The sequence below is a fragment of the Eumetopias jubatus genome, unplaced genomic scaffold (genome assembly GCF_037043125.1).
Source record: "Eumetopias jubatus isolate StellerSeaLion01/CBP00866 unplaced genomic scaffold, mEumJub1_p1.0 scaffold_1, whole genome shotgun sequence".
Lineage (NCBI taxonomy): Eukaryota > Metazoa > Chordata > Mammalia > Carnivora > Otariidae > Eumetopias > Eumetopias jubatus.
The window spans coordinates 34,556,426-34,574,287 of NW_028274807.1; the positions used below are offsets into that span (position 1 = coordinate 34,556,426).

Here is a 17,862-nt window from a genome sequence, read left to right on the forward strand (position 1 = left end):
GACAAGAATAGGAGAGAGGGAACAGAGGGGGGACTAGAGGAGTCGTTTTATATCAGGTAGTCACAGAAGGAAGTTCAATAACGCCTCCAAATTGAACATCCCTTAACAATGGTGACCACTGAAATCATCATGATCATCATCACTCCATAAAAACCAGATGAATGCACCTGGACAGCTAGTCGGCCCCATTTGCTAACCTTAACATAGTACCAAGAACAGAGCTCAAGTTTTAGAAAAGTTGGCTATTATGCTGTTTTGTTTCCTGAAGCACTGAGAGAAAATGTTAAGTCTAACTGCTCCTGAGTTTTACTGATGCTTTCAGCAGACAGAATTTTGAAAGGCTACAGAGGCAAAGGTCTAATCTTTGGAAGATATATTAACCTGGAAGGAGACAATGCAATAAATCCTGAGGCTGAGGGCTTCTCTTACTAACAATGAAAGAAAAAGAAGACAGACTGAAGACCTGAGGTAAAACCAGACAGGGATATCTCACACATCACAAAATTTGGAGGGGAAATTTGGGAATTAGAGAAAAATAGGCCTGATTGCTAATCTATATGAATGGGGAAAAGCCTTCAAAAATGAATAATCTTTATATCACTTATAAATGTGTTCTCCCAAAATTATAAGATACTCATATTTTCTGAAAAATAATTGGCTCAGTACAACATGGATTATTTATCTGCAGCTTAATGCTCCGGAAATCATTCAGCTAGGAAACTATGAAATATTACTTCATATCTTCGAAACTGCTAGTCCATACCCTAAAAAACAGACATGCTTAAACAAGTTGTTTTGTTACCCACAGATGGAAAACAGATTTTTTTTCACTTTTTACTTGCTTGTTTAAAAAGGTCATTAACAAAACCAGATTATTATTATTATGGACTCCACATCATTTCCACACTTAAATGAATAATCATTGAATGGGGACTTTCGGACCATTTTCACTAACATGGACCAATGTCTTAAGCTAAAGAAGCTGCTTGGAGAGTGATGCACAGGGTTTTCAAATTTAAGGCAAATTATCAAGTAGAACTGTCCCACTTTAGAGTGAGTTTGGATTTGAGAATGAATGTTACAGGTGAATAAGACCTAAATACTTAAGATATTTTCACAATATCCCTGTGCACCTAAATTTTGACTTGAGGGGAATAAACGGGGCAGATAATACCAGGAACAAAGTTCATACAAAGACTGTAAATCCTCCCCCCTGTGCTGTGCTCTGCATCAACAAAAGCCTTTCAGCTAGGCTGAATAATCTCATAAAGCCTGTGAGAAAAGTTATATTTCTACTATTCACACTCAAATCCAGACAGATTAGATTGATATAGCAAATTTCTTAATCTCTTTTACAAAAAAGAATTAGTCTGTTTGAATTTTGAGTCTAACTCTACTTTCTTTGAAATAGTAGATTTAACCATTTTCCTTAATCAAGCTGAAAGGAGGTTCTGGCTTATACAACAAAGAAATACTAAAAGGAGAAGAAAAAATACTAGGAAAGAAAAGAATTAAGACTTTTTATGGGATATCCAGCATTCATTGAAGCTATTAACAATCTTACTGTGAGATTTTAATATTCTTAATGAAGAATAGGCTATTATTTGTTTGTTTTTAATTGCCTATCTTAGGAATAGTTAGCTATGTCCAAAACTGTCTTTTAATCATTCATCATTTCCTCTATAAAAATCATCTTTTTTACTTTTTATAAGTTTATAAAGCAAATAGGACAGATATTTGTCTGTCTAAAACGATGATGTATTACCTCAGATAAAAATATGAAATGTTTGGATATGTATCCAAAGAAATTAAAAACATGTATTTTATTTTAGAGTTTGTGCTACATTTAAATATATTGAAAATATCACCTCTCTGAAGACATGACACTTGGTAGATGTTTAATGTTTGTTAAACAAGTCAATAGAATGAATGAATTATTCAGAAAAAGTAGTTTATTTTTTCAAAATCTATGATGTTAACCCAAAAAGTTTATTTTTTAAAAAGTCTACAATGTTAACCTTAATCTACCTAAAAATATGGTCTAATTCAGTGATTTATAAACTTTTTTGATTGTGTAAAGTATCAGTGAAAACTTTTCAACACATTCTCCCCTATATATATTTATTAATTGTATATATGTGTCACTTGAGTAACACATTAGGTGCACTGTTAACTCATACACACAAAGAAACTAATATTTTTTTTTAATTTTTAAAAAGAATTTATTTATTAGAGAGAGAGAGTGAGACAGAGCATGAGAGGGAGGAGGGTCAGAGGGAGAAGCAGACTCCCGTTGAGCGGGCAGCCCTATGTGGGGCTTGATCCTGGGACTCCCGGATCAAACCTGAGCCCAAGACAGACGCTTAACCGACTGAGCCACCCAGGCGCCACGAAACTAATTTTAAAATAAAGATAAAATAATCAAGGGTCTGGTTAAAGTTAAAAGTCACTTCGATATGTGATTTTAATACTTACCTTGGCTGTAACAGCTCACTAAAATATATAGATAAAAATGGGAGGATCAATGACTATATTACATTATAAAATTCTTTTTTCAACTCCCTCCATCATCTACCATCTTTGCTGAAATCTGACTTGTATATTTCCATTTTCCATGAAGTTAGTCGGGTTACTTTTGTTAAGTAACCACAAGAGGATTCATTTATATTTATAACCAATGGGCTTAAGATATACTGAAACTGAACACATTTTAAAAGTTTGATAAAAACTACCTCCAAGATTTACGTGTATGCAAAGAAATTTTATGACTGAAATTGTGGCAATAAAATCACAATGATGGAATTTTTTTCTTGGTATTTTCCCCCAATGTTTTCTCCATAGCAGAAATTTCTTTAAAGACCATTACTTCAAGTTAATTTTTAAAATATCACCTGCACCTTGAAGGGAATGACTTTTTGGTCTATTTTTTCCCCAAACTTCTGATAAGCATATGCTTAGGAGTTAACCAAGTATATAGGCTTTGTAACACATCCTAGGACATATGAATCTTTAAGTTTTCCAGATAATACCAAACTCTTTTCAAAAGTAGTTGTACACATTTACCTTTACTATGCTATTATTTCTTTGTTATTGTGGTCTTTTTTTTTTTAAGAAAGAGAGCATGTGGGAGTCGGGGTGGGGAGGGTGGGGAGGGCCAAGAAGGGTAGAAGGGGCAAAGGGAGAAAGAGAATCCTAAACAGACTCCACACTGAGTGTAGAGCCTGACTGAGGGCTCGATCTCATGACCCTGAGATCATGACCTGAGCCGAAATCAAGAGTCAGATGCTTAACTGACTGAGCCACCCAGGTGCCCCATGGTCATTTCTACTACAGCAAAAAAGTGAAATTATTTTGTCCAATGACATGTGCTTTTTGGTTTTTTGCTTTTAAGAAACCACAGAAAAGTACATGACTTTAAAATAATAATTTTAGAAGTTTCTATTCATGTCCTGGATGCTTAGTTTTTAAACATCTTGGTAATCACTCCTTAGCTAATATACCAGTGCACAATAAACAAAAGATTGATCATTAAGAACTGATTTGGTCATGATAAAATGTCATATATAAATATGCTAAAATTTTGTTTAGAATATTAGCAACTATGTTCATGAGGGTTTATCCCAGGAATGCAAGACCAGCCTAACATTCAAAAATCAAAAATGGAATTTACTATATTGACAAACTAAAAAAAGAAAAAAACATATATCATAGACCACTTAAGATACAAATATCCACTCTAAACAGGGAAGGCCCCCATGAATTTCCTTCCACATTCTAACGTAAGGAAAAGACCTATCATGGTTAAAAACCCAATTATTATAGTGTCTGTACTAAGAAGTATTTTATTCCATTGATGATTATGACCTTAAAAAACAAACTGGATTTATTTTTGTTTCTAGAAGGAACTCTAGTAACTCAAGATAACAGTAGAGTATCTTCCTACCTAATAGTTGTTTCATCAGGAACCCATGCTGATGGAATAAATATACTACCTTTGTATCTAAATGTAAGGTTCAGGGAAAATATGAGCATTAGCTCTAATATGTTATCTCCTTTGAGATTCAATATCTTATCTCTGAAAGAAATATTCAACAAAGAAAAGGTACTCATTTGAAACTTTAGTAATAGTTAAGGTATAATAATTGTTTAGACTCAACAAATCTGCAGTTGTCTTGTTATTTTATCAAGTGCATTTACATAGTGCCAGAGAAATATGCAAAACAGAACTTAAAACTGAGACCTCTAAATTGTATCCATTATTTCTTAACTCTAAAAACTTCAGAAACTTACAGATGACAGATTTGTCAGAAAGTTCTCTTTACCAACTAGAGTAAGGACAACCCAATCTCTGTTATGAACTGTCATTAGTAATTTAGCAGAGCTAGAAGGCAGTTCAGCCAAGTAGACAGAAAATTAAAACATGGGCAGCTCCTGATTGGAAATTTATTCATAGCAGGTAATGAAATAGCATAGTCAGGATCTCTGGTATTACTCAGAGTGAGAGATTTAATTCTGATAACTTTGATGATGGCACTTGAATCAGAGATTATAAACAGTGACAGGTTGTGACATATAGATAGGATGAAATGAGCATCAGCAACATACCTTACAGAAGCTGATTCTATGTAAGATTAGTTTTTTCAAACAGTAAATATAATAATTTCAAAAATTATTACAAGTTTTCAAAGAAGAGTCTGAGGCCTTATGTAAACCATGTACCATTTTTATATATACTTTTCCATGGAGGATAATATTAATCAACAAATCAAAGATAAGGGGTGGAAAAGAACTTATATTTTAAAATATGTATCTTCTGATTTCATCTGGATAAGGAACAAATCCAAAATTACAGGCAGAGTAGCTACTCTATGGGGAGAATTTTAGTGAAGGCTAGGGTTTCATGTGTTATTTGCATGTTTAATGAGTTTATATTCATTAAATGCATTCATGTACAAAGAATGTTATTTATATTTATAAAAAGGATAATAACTTTTTATTTTGAATAACATGTGCCTTTTTATACTTTCTAATTATCAACACTGACATTACTTTTATAATGAAAAGTATATTTTTAAAAAACTTGCTTATTTCAGACAAAACTCTCTACCACAGAAATAAGGCTTAAAAAGAAGTATTTCCCCATACACAGGTATTTCAATATTTTTTTGAATTTGTGAAATGGCATATTCATTGTGTGTGGTTAAAACTTGTTAGATGTGGGGATTTATTTATTCATTTTTAAAGATTTTATTTATTTATTTGACAGAGAGATAGAGAGAGAGCACAAGTAGGCAGAGCAGCAAGCAGAGGGAGAGGAAGCAGGCTCTCCGCTGAGCAGGGAACTCGACGCGGGGCTTGCTCCCAGGACCCTGGGATCATGACCTGAGCCAAAAGCTGATGCTTAACCGACTGAGCCACCCAGGTATCCCAAGATGTGGGGATTTAAAAACATAGCACGAAAATTCTTTAATGCTCCTGCCACTGAATGAAGGGGTCCATGTCCTCTGTCCTTGAAATTATAACTGTTTGACCTATAGTTTATAGAAGAAATGATGCTGGGTCAGTTTCTCGACCCAGACCGTAAGAAATGGAAGCCTGCATGTCCTGTTACCTAGTACATTCACTGTTGTAAGAAAGCCCAAGTAGGCTGTGAAGTGGGCTCCAAGAAGTGGAGCTGAGGCCCTCTGGCCCAGAGCGTGGCTGAGTTCCTCGCTGACAGCCAGCACCAACTGTCAGTCATGTGAGTGAACCATCTTTAAAGTGGATGCTGAAAGCTCTACCCCTTAACTGAGCCACTCTAACTGACACAACATGAAGACAGGAAGAGCTGTCTGCCTGAGCTATGCCCAAATTGCAGATCTAGAAGCAAAATAAACAACTGCTGTTATCTGAAGTCACTAAATTTTGAGCTGGTTTGTTAAGCAGCAATAAATAACCAAGAACAGAATCCGACTTTAAACATGAATGCTGACTATAAAAATGGCTTTAGCATTCTACCAGAGCAATGTTATTTTACATATGCTATAACTAATCAGAATAGAAGGAAGAAAATGTAAAAGAAAAGCCTTATAAGTTTCATCAACCTAATATAAATTTTGTCAAAAAAAGCTTTTAATAAATTGCACAGAGTATTGAGAAAATAATTCCGGTCCAACAATCTTTAGTATTTCATATGTTGAGAAACCTAAGTATTAAAAAATTATTTGTTTAAATTTAGTGATTTAAATCATTTAATTTGGCTTTGCAAGGTTTTATCTATATTGTATAAGGATGTCACAACCAGTAAGTATAAGCTGCTATAGAAAAAACTAATTCTATTAAATTGGAAAATATAGATATCAAATAGAATAGAACAACAATAATAAAATGGATTTTAAATGGAACTATATTTACAAAGGACTAGGCCTATATGACATAATGCAGCCAAAAAATTATTCATAATAAAAATAAGCCAAAACCATGCTATATATTATTTACCAAAAGCAAGATTAATGGTTAATTCCATAACAAAAGAAAACAAGTATTAAATAAAATGTTAAATATGTCTTAACTTCTGCAAACGAAATGTTTTTTAAAACAATTATGTATAATCCTTTTTCTTTAGAAAATTGGATGACTTTTAATGAACTATGAGAGCTCGAGGTAGAGAAAAACACACTATAATAAATATTTTAATAAAATAATCTTTTTAACATAAAGATCCGTATACTTAAAGTATTTCTTTTTAAAGACACAGTTCTACAGAATAATTGCCATAACACAAAAATTGAACCATTTAATGTATACTTTTCGTAAGGCACAGTTCTGCAGTATAGAGTCAACTCTTATTCATCTACATATGAACCAGAGAGTTCAATTAATTGTATCACTTGCCCACAATCTACGTTTATAAGATTTTCTCAAGAGTGGAGTTATACCACAGAATCAGCACAGGTTCAGTCCTTTTTACTTGTTATAAATCCGTAGTAGGAAAAGCAATGTTCAAAAAGGTGACACAAATACAAAATACCTTTATAAAGGGAATTGTATTAGCCCCCAAACTCTGCCTCTTATAATGAAAAACCTGAAAACCAGAATGATTAATCGATTTGTTCCAGAATGAAACTAGGCCTGGAACCCTGCCACCCGCTCCACCTCTTGTGTCTTTTCTCATATGTTATGCAGCTTCGTCTGGCCTGAGTGATTCCTACATGGTTATGAAATATAAAACAATGTATAATATTCAGGAAAGAGCAAAGCAAAACAATTTCCTCCATATGAAAGTCATCTAATTTGTGTTGAAAAATTAGAAATCCTCATTTTGTCAAGGTACTTGCTAAAGCATTTTTCTACACTGTTCGTTTTCCAGATATGTGTATGTTTATGTATAATGCAACATCCAAAAGAAAATTCATTAAATTTCTTTTAAAAATATTATAAAAAACTAGTTATACATTGATACTCTGCTACTTTTAATATTCCTGACAGCATATTTTCATATTTTCACTTATAATCAATAATGGATACAAACTGTTAGTATTTTTGACTTTTTTGAAATATTTTTGCCATATTATGCTATTTAATCACCTAAAAGCCCTTTCTACTTAAATGGTAAAAGAAGTCAGAGGTGGGTTTAATCTTAATTGTTTCAACATTAAGCCTTAGTTTACTTTTATGTAACGTGGTCCTAATAATAGGACTTACCATGTGTAAGTAGAGTTGCTATGCAGAATAAGTAAAATATGTAGCTAATATATCTAAAACACTTAGCATCATCCCTGACATATTACATACTAATAAATGTTAGTTATTATTAAAGTTATATTAATTTAGCTGTGATCAAGAACATGGCAATATTATTAAGATAGCATAATATGAAGTAAAATTTTAAAAAACTGCCTACTTAAAACCATGTGCATATTTCTATTAAAAGGAGATTTGCTATAGTTAATACAACCTAATAAAGTATTCTTTTAGATATTAAAAAAATACTCACATTAATCCTTTTAAATGGCCATATAACCAATATATTTTAAATGACATAAGATTGGTAAAACTGAAATTTAACACAACTTACCACAAATACATGTGCTATTCAAAACAAGGTAAATTCTGTAAGTGTGTTAAATATTCCTTTTAAAATTTTAAATAATTGAACCGATTAATTATATACCAGTGAAAGACTACACACACACAATGAACTTAGTAATATTCCTTGAAATGTTTTTTAAACAAAGACATTTCCATATGGTATGTACCTACCTGGAGTAGGCAAACAATCGACTGTCCCAAAGATCATGATTCCCTCTAGGTCCAGAATGAAAATAACAGGAATCAGTCCCATCAAACATGTTCAGTCCATCTTCTGAATTTTTTGAAGCATGGCTGTGTACCACATCTAAGAGGACTGTGATACCCATTGAGTGAGCCGTGTCAACCAGTTCTTTTAGCTCTTCAGGCGTTCCATAACGGCTAAAGGTAAAGAATAAAGCAAAAACAAAATTGTATCATATTTAAAGCAAACAACTAATCATTTATTGTGTATCAATTGCTTTACCAGTACAGTACTGGATACTTTAAATATGCAAATTCAATACGATATAATACTTAGATACAAGTCAATGTGGCATAATATTTTCTATAAAGGCATCCAATAAAAAAAATAGTAATTTAAATCCAGCTATTGCATGTAGGTTTACATCCCAGTGAAAATTCACATTTTGAGTAGGTAGGCAGTGAATTTTGTTTCTCTATACTCAGAGCTTCTGATTTCCTTCTCCAAGCCTACCTAGCCCGGACAGCATTGTCATCCCTGTTCATATACTTGGCCATCCCTGTGAATGTGTATGCTCAGGGTTGGGGGGCTCTTAGAGTATTTCTTTGAATATCCTTGGTGCCTTGAGTGAGACCATCCCTCTTGCACTTACTTATTCCCAAACTGGAATGCCCCCAGGTGCCAGAAGGCCGAGAGAATGTGCCATGTCTGTCACCACCCAAGCAGAAAACATGGGTCGCTCATAGGCACAGGTGTTTGTGTTAACGGCAGTTTTCTTGTCTGCATGAAATAGAAAACAAATCACTCCTAAGAGGGAAGGCTTTTCTTAACTGATGTAAAATCTCAATATTGGCCTTCCATAGGATCAACTTTGCTTTTAAATAAATAATCACCCAATTGCCCTTGTGATTATTATTGTCTCACTTCCTCACTTGAGTGCAGGGGCTGTGACTATCTGGTTTCCCACAATACAGTACAGTCCTTAGTATATAGCAGGTCTCCTGGTAGCTAACTCCACTGGGCAACAAGACCTGTCTTTGAAAAATGCAATGTGATCATTTCATTTTTACTAAAATCATACTTGCACCCCCGTTGTCCTTAGGATGAAGACTGTGGACCTTATCATGACCTACTGCACTGTTTAATTTGGCTCCTTCCAATAACTTTAGATTTATGACACTTTACCCCTTTCTCTCCTTATCACAGCCACCTAGTCTTTTCTTTTTCTACTCAGTGAACAGCGTGTTCAGAGAATAAATAGCCTTAAAATTTCATTCATTTGTTTTTTTTCAACAAATACTTATTAAGCTATCTACCATGTGTCATGAAATTTTCTATACTCTGGGATTCAGCAGTGAACAAAATAAATATCACTGCCCTTATGGAATTTACATTCTATTTGGAGGACTACAAATAAATAAGCAAAACATGGGGGATGTCAGATAGCAATAACTTCTCTAAAGAAAAACAAAGCAAAGCCGCTGGTGGAAAGGGCGGGTTTGCTATTCTAAACAGGGTTATCAAGTGAAAGTTTCATGAAGAAGGCAACGTTCGAAGGAACACCTGGAAGAAGAAGGGAGTAAGGCATGTGAACATCTAAAAGATAGAATGTTTAGAAAGAAAGGGCACTAGGGAAATAAGCTAGGAACACTTGGAAGAAAAGCAAATAGGCTAGTGTGGCCAGAGTGGAATGATCAATAAAGGGATGAGATTAGAGAATCAGCCAAGACCCAGATCACATGAGGTCTTAATGGACCAATATAAGGTCTCTGACTTTTACCTGAAAGAGATAAGGAATCATTAGAAGGTTCTGAGCAAGAGAGTAACATGATCTTTTATTTTAAAGTGGTTTCTCTTGTCACTATGCAGAGAGTAGCCATGTATATGGAGGGAGAGAAGGCTAGAGAAGGAGTAGGAGAACAAGAGAAAACAGAATGACCCATTAAAAGGCTACTGAAATAATCCAGGTTATAGATAATGGCAACATGGACCAGGGTGGTGGCAGTTGAAGAAGCCAGATTTGGGATACATTTTGAAGATACAAGGTGGAGCTAAAGTACAGGAATGTCCGGACAAAAAGGGAAGAGTCCAGTACAATGTGAAGTGTACTGAAGCCGTAAGAAGGGATGACACTTGATGGGACCCCCAATATATATCATACATACACAGAAGAAAACGGAACCAAGGGCTAAGCCCTGGAAGTCCAGTGTTTAGGGGTCAGAAAAAGCAAAGGAAATTTTAAAAAATAAACAAAAAGCAGCAAGAGGGATAGGAAAAACCCAAACAGGAGGAGAATAGTTTCCTGAAAACCAAGGAAAGAAAAATGTCCTAAAAAGGTACAAGTAACTAATTGTGCCAAGTGCTGCGGACAGTTCAAGCAAGTTAATAGCTGATCAGTGGACTTAACAGCATGGAGGTCATCAGTACACTTTACCAGAGCAATTTCAATGAATAGGTGAAGAGCCTACCTGGAACGAGGTCAAGCAAGAAGAGGAATGAAGGATTCAGAGATTATAAATATAGGTAATTTATTCAAGGGGAATGACTATAAAGAGAAACAGGGGAAAGGATCAGTATCTTTTCTCTATGCTTGGAAAGCTATCTCCCTATTCCCACTTCACTCCTCCTCCCAGTTCACTCTTTTTTTTTTTTTTATTTTATTTTTAAAGATTTTATTTATTTATTTGAGAGAGAGAGAGCATGAGCGAGGTGGAGGGGCAGAGGGAGAAGCAGACTCCCCGCTGAGCAGGGAGCCCAATCGGGGGCTCGATCCCAGGACCCTGGGATCATGACCTGAGCTGAAGGCAGACACTTAACGACTGAGCCACCCAGGCGCCCCCTCCCAGTTCACTCCTAATTATGTTCTAGATCTCAGTTCCAACATCAGTTCAGATCTAATCTAAACTGATCAGATCCCTCATTCTAGGCTTTTATAGCACCCTGTCATTTTCTTCTTAGCTTTTATCATGGGTAGAAATCAACAAATGTGATTACTGGATTAACATTATACGCCACAACAGTGTGAGCTCCATGAGGTGGAGACAATGTTGGACTTATTCAACTTGCAGTCATTTAGGTCAGCACTTCTTCAATTACATGGACTCCTTGGTGTCTTTCTGGCCAGAGAATCACATTTCTTGGATTTTAGCCTGGAAAGGACAATCCTTTTGTGGTAGTATGTCCTACTAAGAGCCTTCTCAGTCACATTCCTACATAGCCAATCTCTTTACAGGAAAGGATGTGAGCTCTGGCAATAATGACTTCCATGAGACGTGATTTTCTGACTAAGACTTGGGCGTCCAAATGCATGACAATTTCAGCAGGTTAACTGGATATTCTTTACCAGAAATCATTTCATGAAAAGCAATGTCCAACCTCTAAGGCTTGATGGGAAGAGAGTCTATGATCTTAGTAAAAAAAAAAAAAAAAGCTCAGCTTCTATTAACTCTGTTAACTCTAAATTAGATAACAAAACAATATCATATAAAAGGTAAAAATTCATTTTTTTTTTCCTCAAATAAAATGGTTAGAATTGGGACTTTCATTTTACCTTGAAGCTGCAAAGAAGCTTGTGATCTGGTAACCAAAACTGGCATAGTAAGCATGCTCCATTATTGCCATCATCTGAATGCAGTTGTATCCTATACAAGGAAAGGTCAAACAGAGATTAAAAGCAACATTTGAAAAAAAAGAAAGGAAAAAAAATATATAAACACAGCATCCTTGTTCGGAAGACATTAAATTTTACATATGATCATTTACATATAAATGATCTGATCACTTTGAAAAGTTCTACTACTTTAATATCTTTTGCTTGTCTGACCTTCTAACATAAAATTGGACAGTTAGTTCTTGAGGGTTGTACTCTAACTAGCTATTTGAAATGTCTTCTTTTTAACAAGTAATAAATGATATGCAAATATACTCTTAATTTGACTTTACAATATTAAAGATGGCAATCTACATATGCTAAACTTCAGCTGCACTTGTAATATTCATACTGAAGACTATGAAAGCTAAATAAAATAAAAGTAACCAGTTGCATGCCATATAGTTTTTATTTTACCTTTTTCTTTATGTTTTAATTATTTGTGCCATATAACATAGGATATCCCAGTAAATCCACTTTTCCACAAGGTAGCTTTTACAAAGCCAGCATTAATTCTTCTACTTGCTGCAATTTCTATGCCTGTACAAGGACTGCAAAGCTGTTTGTTGTACACACATGGGCACACACAACCTTAAAAGCACTTACTAATATGTTTTTAATATAAGCAAATAATCAAAGAAGAAGAAACTTTTGATCTTTAACAGAATAACTAAGGAAACATTGTTTTCCTTCAAATTTGGTAAAATTTTCAAATATGATTTGACTGCTTTGAAAGTTCCATTTCTCTAACACACATAGAAAATACTCTGTTCTCAAAGTCCAGTTCATGTCAGTATAGCTTCTCCTGTACATATTTCAGTACTGAATTAATAGTGGAATAATTGCAAAGTCACATTCAGATTTAGAGATTCATGTTTAAAGAATAACAAACTATGGGTCATAATCTGCTTTTGGCTTTTTCATTATAAAAACAATCTAACTCTATCACATTTCTATCATGATAGAAATATGTATATAAACTCCTGCTCAGGTAACATAAATCAATTATATATTTTATAACAAAATACAGAGTTTATAGTTTATTTCTCTATTATGAAATAAATATTATTCTCATGATCAAGCACCGATTTATAGTTTTTATTATTAATTTTATAGCATTACTCATTCTTAGATTCACTGATGTTCAGAGTTCTGTGCTATTCAACTGAAACACAACAATGAACAAGAGAATCCTTGTTCTGTCAAACCTTCTGCAAGACCTGGGTCATAAACAATGTATTACAGTATGAAACGGCAGAACATCCCAAATATGACAATTTAAATATAATACCTATTAAATACAATTAATATTAAATTCTTCATATATTTAATTAATTCTGGTTTCTGGAATCTGACCTCATCATTACAGACAATTAAGATCCATGTATAAAAGAACTTTAACAGTGAGTTGCAAACCTTTCTTCTAGCCAAAGTTTGGACTGCCTACCAGAAGCAGAATAATTAAATGTACTTTATCTTCCTGCCTAGCTGTTGGAGCAGGTGCTAATATGCTGTAAAATGATAAAAAAGCATTACCAATAAAAAGAAAAATAACAAATTTAAAGCATACTGAATCAATAATTCAGCAGTACACTATTAACTTTCCTGGTTGTTCCCATGAAGACAAGGATCTGTGTCATTACAGTCCAACATACAAATATCTAGAACAATGTGTCTTAGAACAAAGATGCACCATAAATATGTCAAATAAGTCATCCAGACCAGACATATAGATACACACACACACACACACACACATATATGTGTACACATATATATGTGTGTGTGTGTGTATATATATATATACACCTACACATTTGTATCAGAGTCAAAATGAGTTCCAGTAACCTTAAAAAAATGTAAGATTTTTTTCCCTAACAGACTAAAATGAACAGGCTATAATCAATGACCACTTAAATTGATAAAAGTTCTTTCCTGTAGAAAAGTAACTATGCTTACATATTTATCTACAATTTGGAAGCCATCAGTTCACATTACTTAAAATTGAAATTGGAATAATATCTTGAATTCTTATGCTCTATCTTATTCCATTTCTCTTTTCTGGGCTATCACTATTACAGGGCAATTTGAGAAGCCTAAAATAAAATGCATTTCTATTACATATTTAATTTCTTAACACAAAAAAAGAGACACTTGTAATTAGCTTTTCTAATAAGAGAACAGACTCATTAAAATTTTATCTGAATAAAAATCACAGTTATTACTTACCAAGGTTTTTGATTCTTGGTAGTACATTGCACGTAAAATGTTTATAAGAAGCTATTTTTCCTTCATAGGAAGAAATTCCCACATGAGATTCATAAATTCTTAGACCTCTTGGCTTCTTTGGTTTGGAATGCTTAAACTACAGAATATAAAATTATATAAAGAATTAGATCAGAAATACAGGTATGATACTAACTGATTAAGCATGTTAAATGAAATGGTGAATCAACTCAAATAGTTTGGAACTGCTTTAGCATATAAAAGGCATTTGGCTATATCCATTAAATTTCCTCTTGAAAAGAAATTCCTTTTTGGGATCATGTTAATGGATCTGTTTTAAAAGGGTAATCATGAAATGGCTTATGCCTTATCACTGAGCCTTAGAGAAAACACAACAGCTTAAAATGCATACATAATTATTAAATGCAATGCATTTATCAACAAGCTCCAATAACTTAAAAGACAAAAAAGTGAGTTCAAAGATACATATAAACCTTGACAATAATACGGCCTTAAAAATAACCCTAAATAGTACATTCATGAGGTATCTTCCCTATGCCTTGTTCCTAAGGCCTTTGGGACCCTGCTTCAAACCAATGACAATGAGAAATACTGTTATCACTGAAGAATCTGTGATGAATCAGAAACTGTGATTAAAAAAAAAAACAGTATCCCTTTCAGGTCAGTATGTAGAGATTTCTTTCTCCCTCCTAACCGCAGAAACACATGATAAAACAAGAACTCACCTCTATATTTTATTGGCTACAGATGATGGACTCTGATATATGTATAGTATATCAGGTACACTATGATGTAAAATATAAAACTGGCAGTGAAGAGAGAAGTTGAACATTACTATAAAAGTTATAAAAGTAAAAAATTAATTTTCCTAGAAATACTGGAACAAGCATTTATTTAAAGATTTGTTGTTCTCACTTTATATGGGTGTTCTGGATCCCAGTGTATCCAATCATAATTCACATTATCACCTTCACGAGTCACATACTTCGCCCATGGTGAAATACGATACAAGATCTCTCCACTTTTACTCCTAATAACTACCTAAAAAGAGAATGAGATGTTATTGCTTTAAAATACTTAGAAAACTCTAAGATAACACATAAGAGTTTATGAGAACTGCTACAAGTAAGAAAAGGAGGAATGATCTTAAGAATTTAAACCACCATACAGATGTGTACCCTTAAAGATGTTTAAATTCCATGGACTTTACTTTCTTATCTCTTATAGTATATGATCCTTAAAGTCACTTCCAGCTGAAATATTTTATGATTCTCTGGCAACTTCCATCATTGCCAATCAACCATTAGAGTGGTTAATTAAAGTAAACATAAAGGAGATAGTAAAAAGACAAGAATATTATTTGGGAACTACTGTGAATAAGTCAACAGGAGTACATAATGCTACTATGTATTTAAAAAAAAGTAATGAGCTATATTGCCAACTCTTTCATTTTGTTTTCATAGCAATTATAACATTTTCAAAAAGCTAAAGGAGGAAAATGAGTTTTGATTAACATTTGTATTGTGCACACACAAACATACATACATACATACACACAAACAGATACCACCCTGTAAGTATTTTCCACCTTTTTTCAACTTCTATGCCCTATTCCAAGTGTGCTTTACCATATAAAACCAAGCATTTCCCCCTTTAGCCACTCATTCCTATATTTGCCAATGGTATCACTATTGTCATCAATAAAAAAAACAATAAAATGCAAATCCACCCTTTTAGACTTAATGCTGAATAAAATATTTTTAATTTATCAACACGGTTAGATAATAAAGCGAGCCACATGAGCAGTGTTTCCAAGAGACTGAAATAGTTGTTTTTTTTTTTTATTAAACCTTCTAAAAGTAGATATAGGATGATCAAAATTGTTCAGATTAGGAGCTATATTATGCCCCTAGCATTGAGAGAGAATATTCTTCAGTCTCCTCTAACAGAGAAAAGCTCTGCATGCGTAACTCTTGGTAATTAAATATTTGTGAAACGCTTTACAGTTTAGAAAGGACTTTCATCATTATATCTCACCTGATTCTAGAGAATCTTTATGACCCAAATATCAAGTGGAACTGAGTTGTCAAAAGTCACTGAATAGCAGAGCCAAAAGTAAACACAGAGCCTCTGATACTCACTTTCTTGCTCTTAGCAAGCAACCACACCACTTCCTACAGATACCAAAAAATAATAAATCATAATTTATGATAGAAGAGCAGGTGAGTAGTGAAGTTCATGTCTAACTTACATGAACAAAATTCTTTCTTCTTCATTAGGCCTCCCACTTATTGAAGCCACTGACAGCTGAGTATTGCTATCATTCAAATAATTATCACAAAAAGATGAATGAATAGGATTCATCCATTTCAGTAGTATTCATTGCAAAAGATATGTCCCTTGAGCTATATGAATTTCTGGTATAATATACAATAGTAATATGCTTAAGAAAAGGTCCTCTGTCTCACTCATCAATTGAGAATAGGCCATGGGGAAATAAAATATAGAAATCAGTTTTCAGTAAATAACACTCTGCTTAATCCATCTATCTTTTCTCTCTTTTGCTAAATGGCTCTACAGTCCCTCCAAAGGATGTTCATATACCCATAATTATTTGTGAAGGTGCCTGTTGGCAGAGAGAATATTTGAAACTTTAAGTAGAGGATATCAAGAATCTCCCCATGCTGAATGTAATTTTCACATTCTTTAGAACATTAATTTGCTTGTTGTACACATGTCTACAGAGGCTACTGTGCCATGGGTGTTGGAAGGAACCGTCCCTTCACTGGTGTCTCATATTCCTATATATTTTGCTGGGTGTGCCAAGAATACAAGGCCCTGACAGTTACTGACAGAAGCCATTTCTCCGAGTTGTGTTTGTAGCATGCCATCCTGAGGAATAAGATAATGTCTCCTCTGAATACACAGAACAGGCTTGCTTGCTGCTTGCTATGAAAGAATGGATTCCCCAAGATGAATATTCTGGAGCTACGCGGCAAACCCACAGTGTGAGGAGCATCCGTCGGGACCGTTTGGTGTCACTCCATGGGATTTGGAAGACCAGGAGGACCAAGGCAAATACGATGCTCATACTGCTTACTGTGCTGTGGCTAATAAAATGATTTGTCTCTGACCCAGGAGTTGTGTGCATTCTGCCAGACTGCATGAAACAGTAACAAGCTAAGTTATAAGTGTGTAGGTAAGGTAAAATCAAACTCTACACCTGACAAAGGATTAGTTAAATTCACTGAATGACTTCAATATTCTTGTTTCCAAAGGTTCTGTTTCTCCCTTCCCTAACAGTCATTCCTGTTAGTATTGCTTGTTAGGATGGACACTTTTAAATATCAAATTCCCTCTTTCCTTCTCAGTAACAGAGTTATAGTCTAGGTCCTTCAATGATATAGTAAGGCAAAACTTCCCACCAAATCTGGATCATTACATATCTGTGATCATTACATAATCTGTGATCTTATCTGTGACCATTACATAAAAAGTAAATAAATTTCTCTGTTCTTTAGGCCCCTAAATTTTGGAGCCTTCTTTATCACACTAGTTCATTTTTTCCTAAGCACTTGCCTATGGAAGCCACCTCACCTCATTTTTGATTTGCTGTCCTTAAATTGTTGTGGTAACCAGCTAAGAGTATTATAATAAATCTAAATAAACCTAACTTGAGAAATGTTCCAATGAATGGGGAATATTAATCTTT

The 17,862-nt window shown here is 34.0% G+C and overlaps 1 protein-coding gene across 2 annotated transcripts in view; it reads right to left on the reverse strand.

Annotated features, from left to right (window-relative positions):
• The window catches only part of GBE1 (1,4-alpha-glucan branching enzyme 1), a 279,362-nt gene that overhangs the window by 131,360 nt on the left and 130,140 nt on the right, over window positions 1-17,862 (reverse strand). For both annotated transcript variants that reach the window (XM_088024239.1, XM_028116733.2), the window contains exons 4-7: window positions 15,066-15,191; window positions 14,133-14,268; window positions 11,805-11,895; window positions 8,242-8,451 (exon numbers count right to left, since the gene is read on the reverse strand). In XM_088024239.1, coding sequence (XP_087880365.1) covers window positions 8,242-8,451; window positions 11,805-11,895; window positions 14,133-14,268; window positions 15,066-15,191 — 563 coding nt within the window. The remainder of the gene's footprint in view (window positions 1-8,241; window positions 8,452-11,804; window positions 11,896-14,132; window positions 14,269-15,065; window positions 15,192-17,862) is intronic.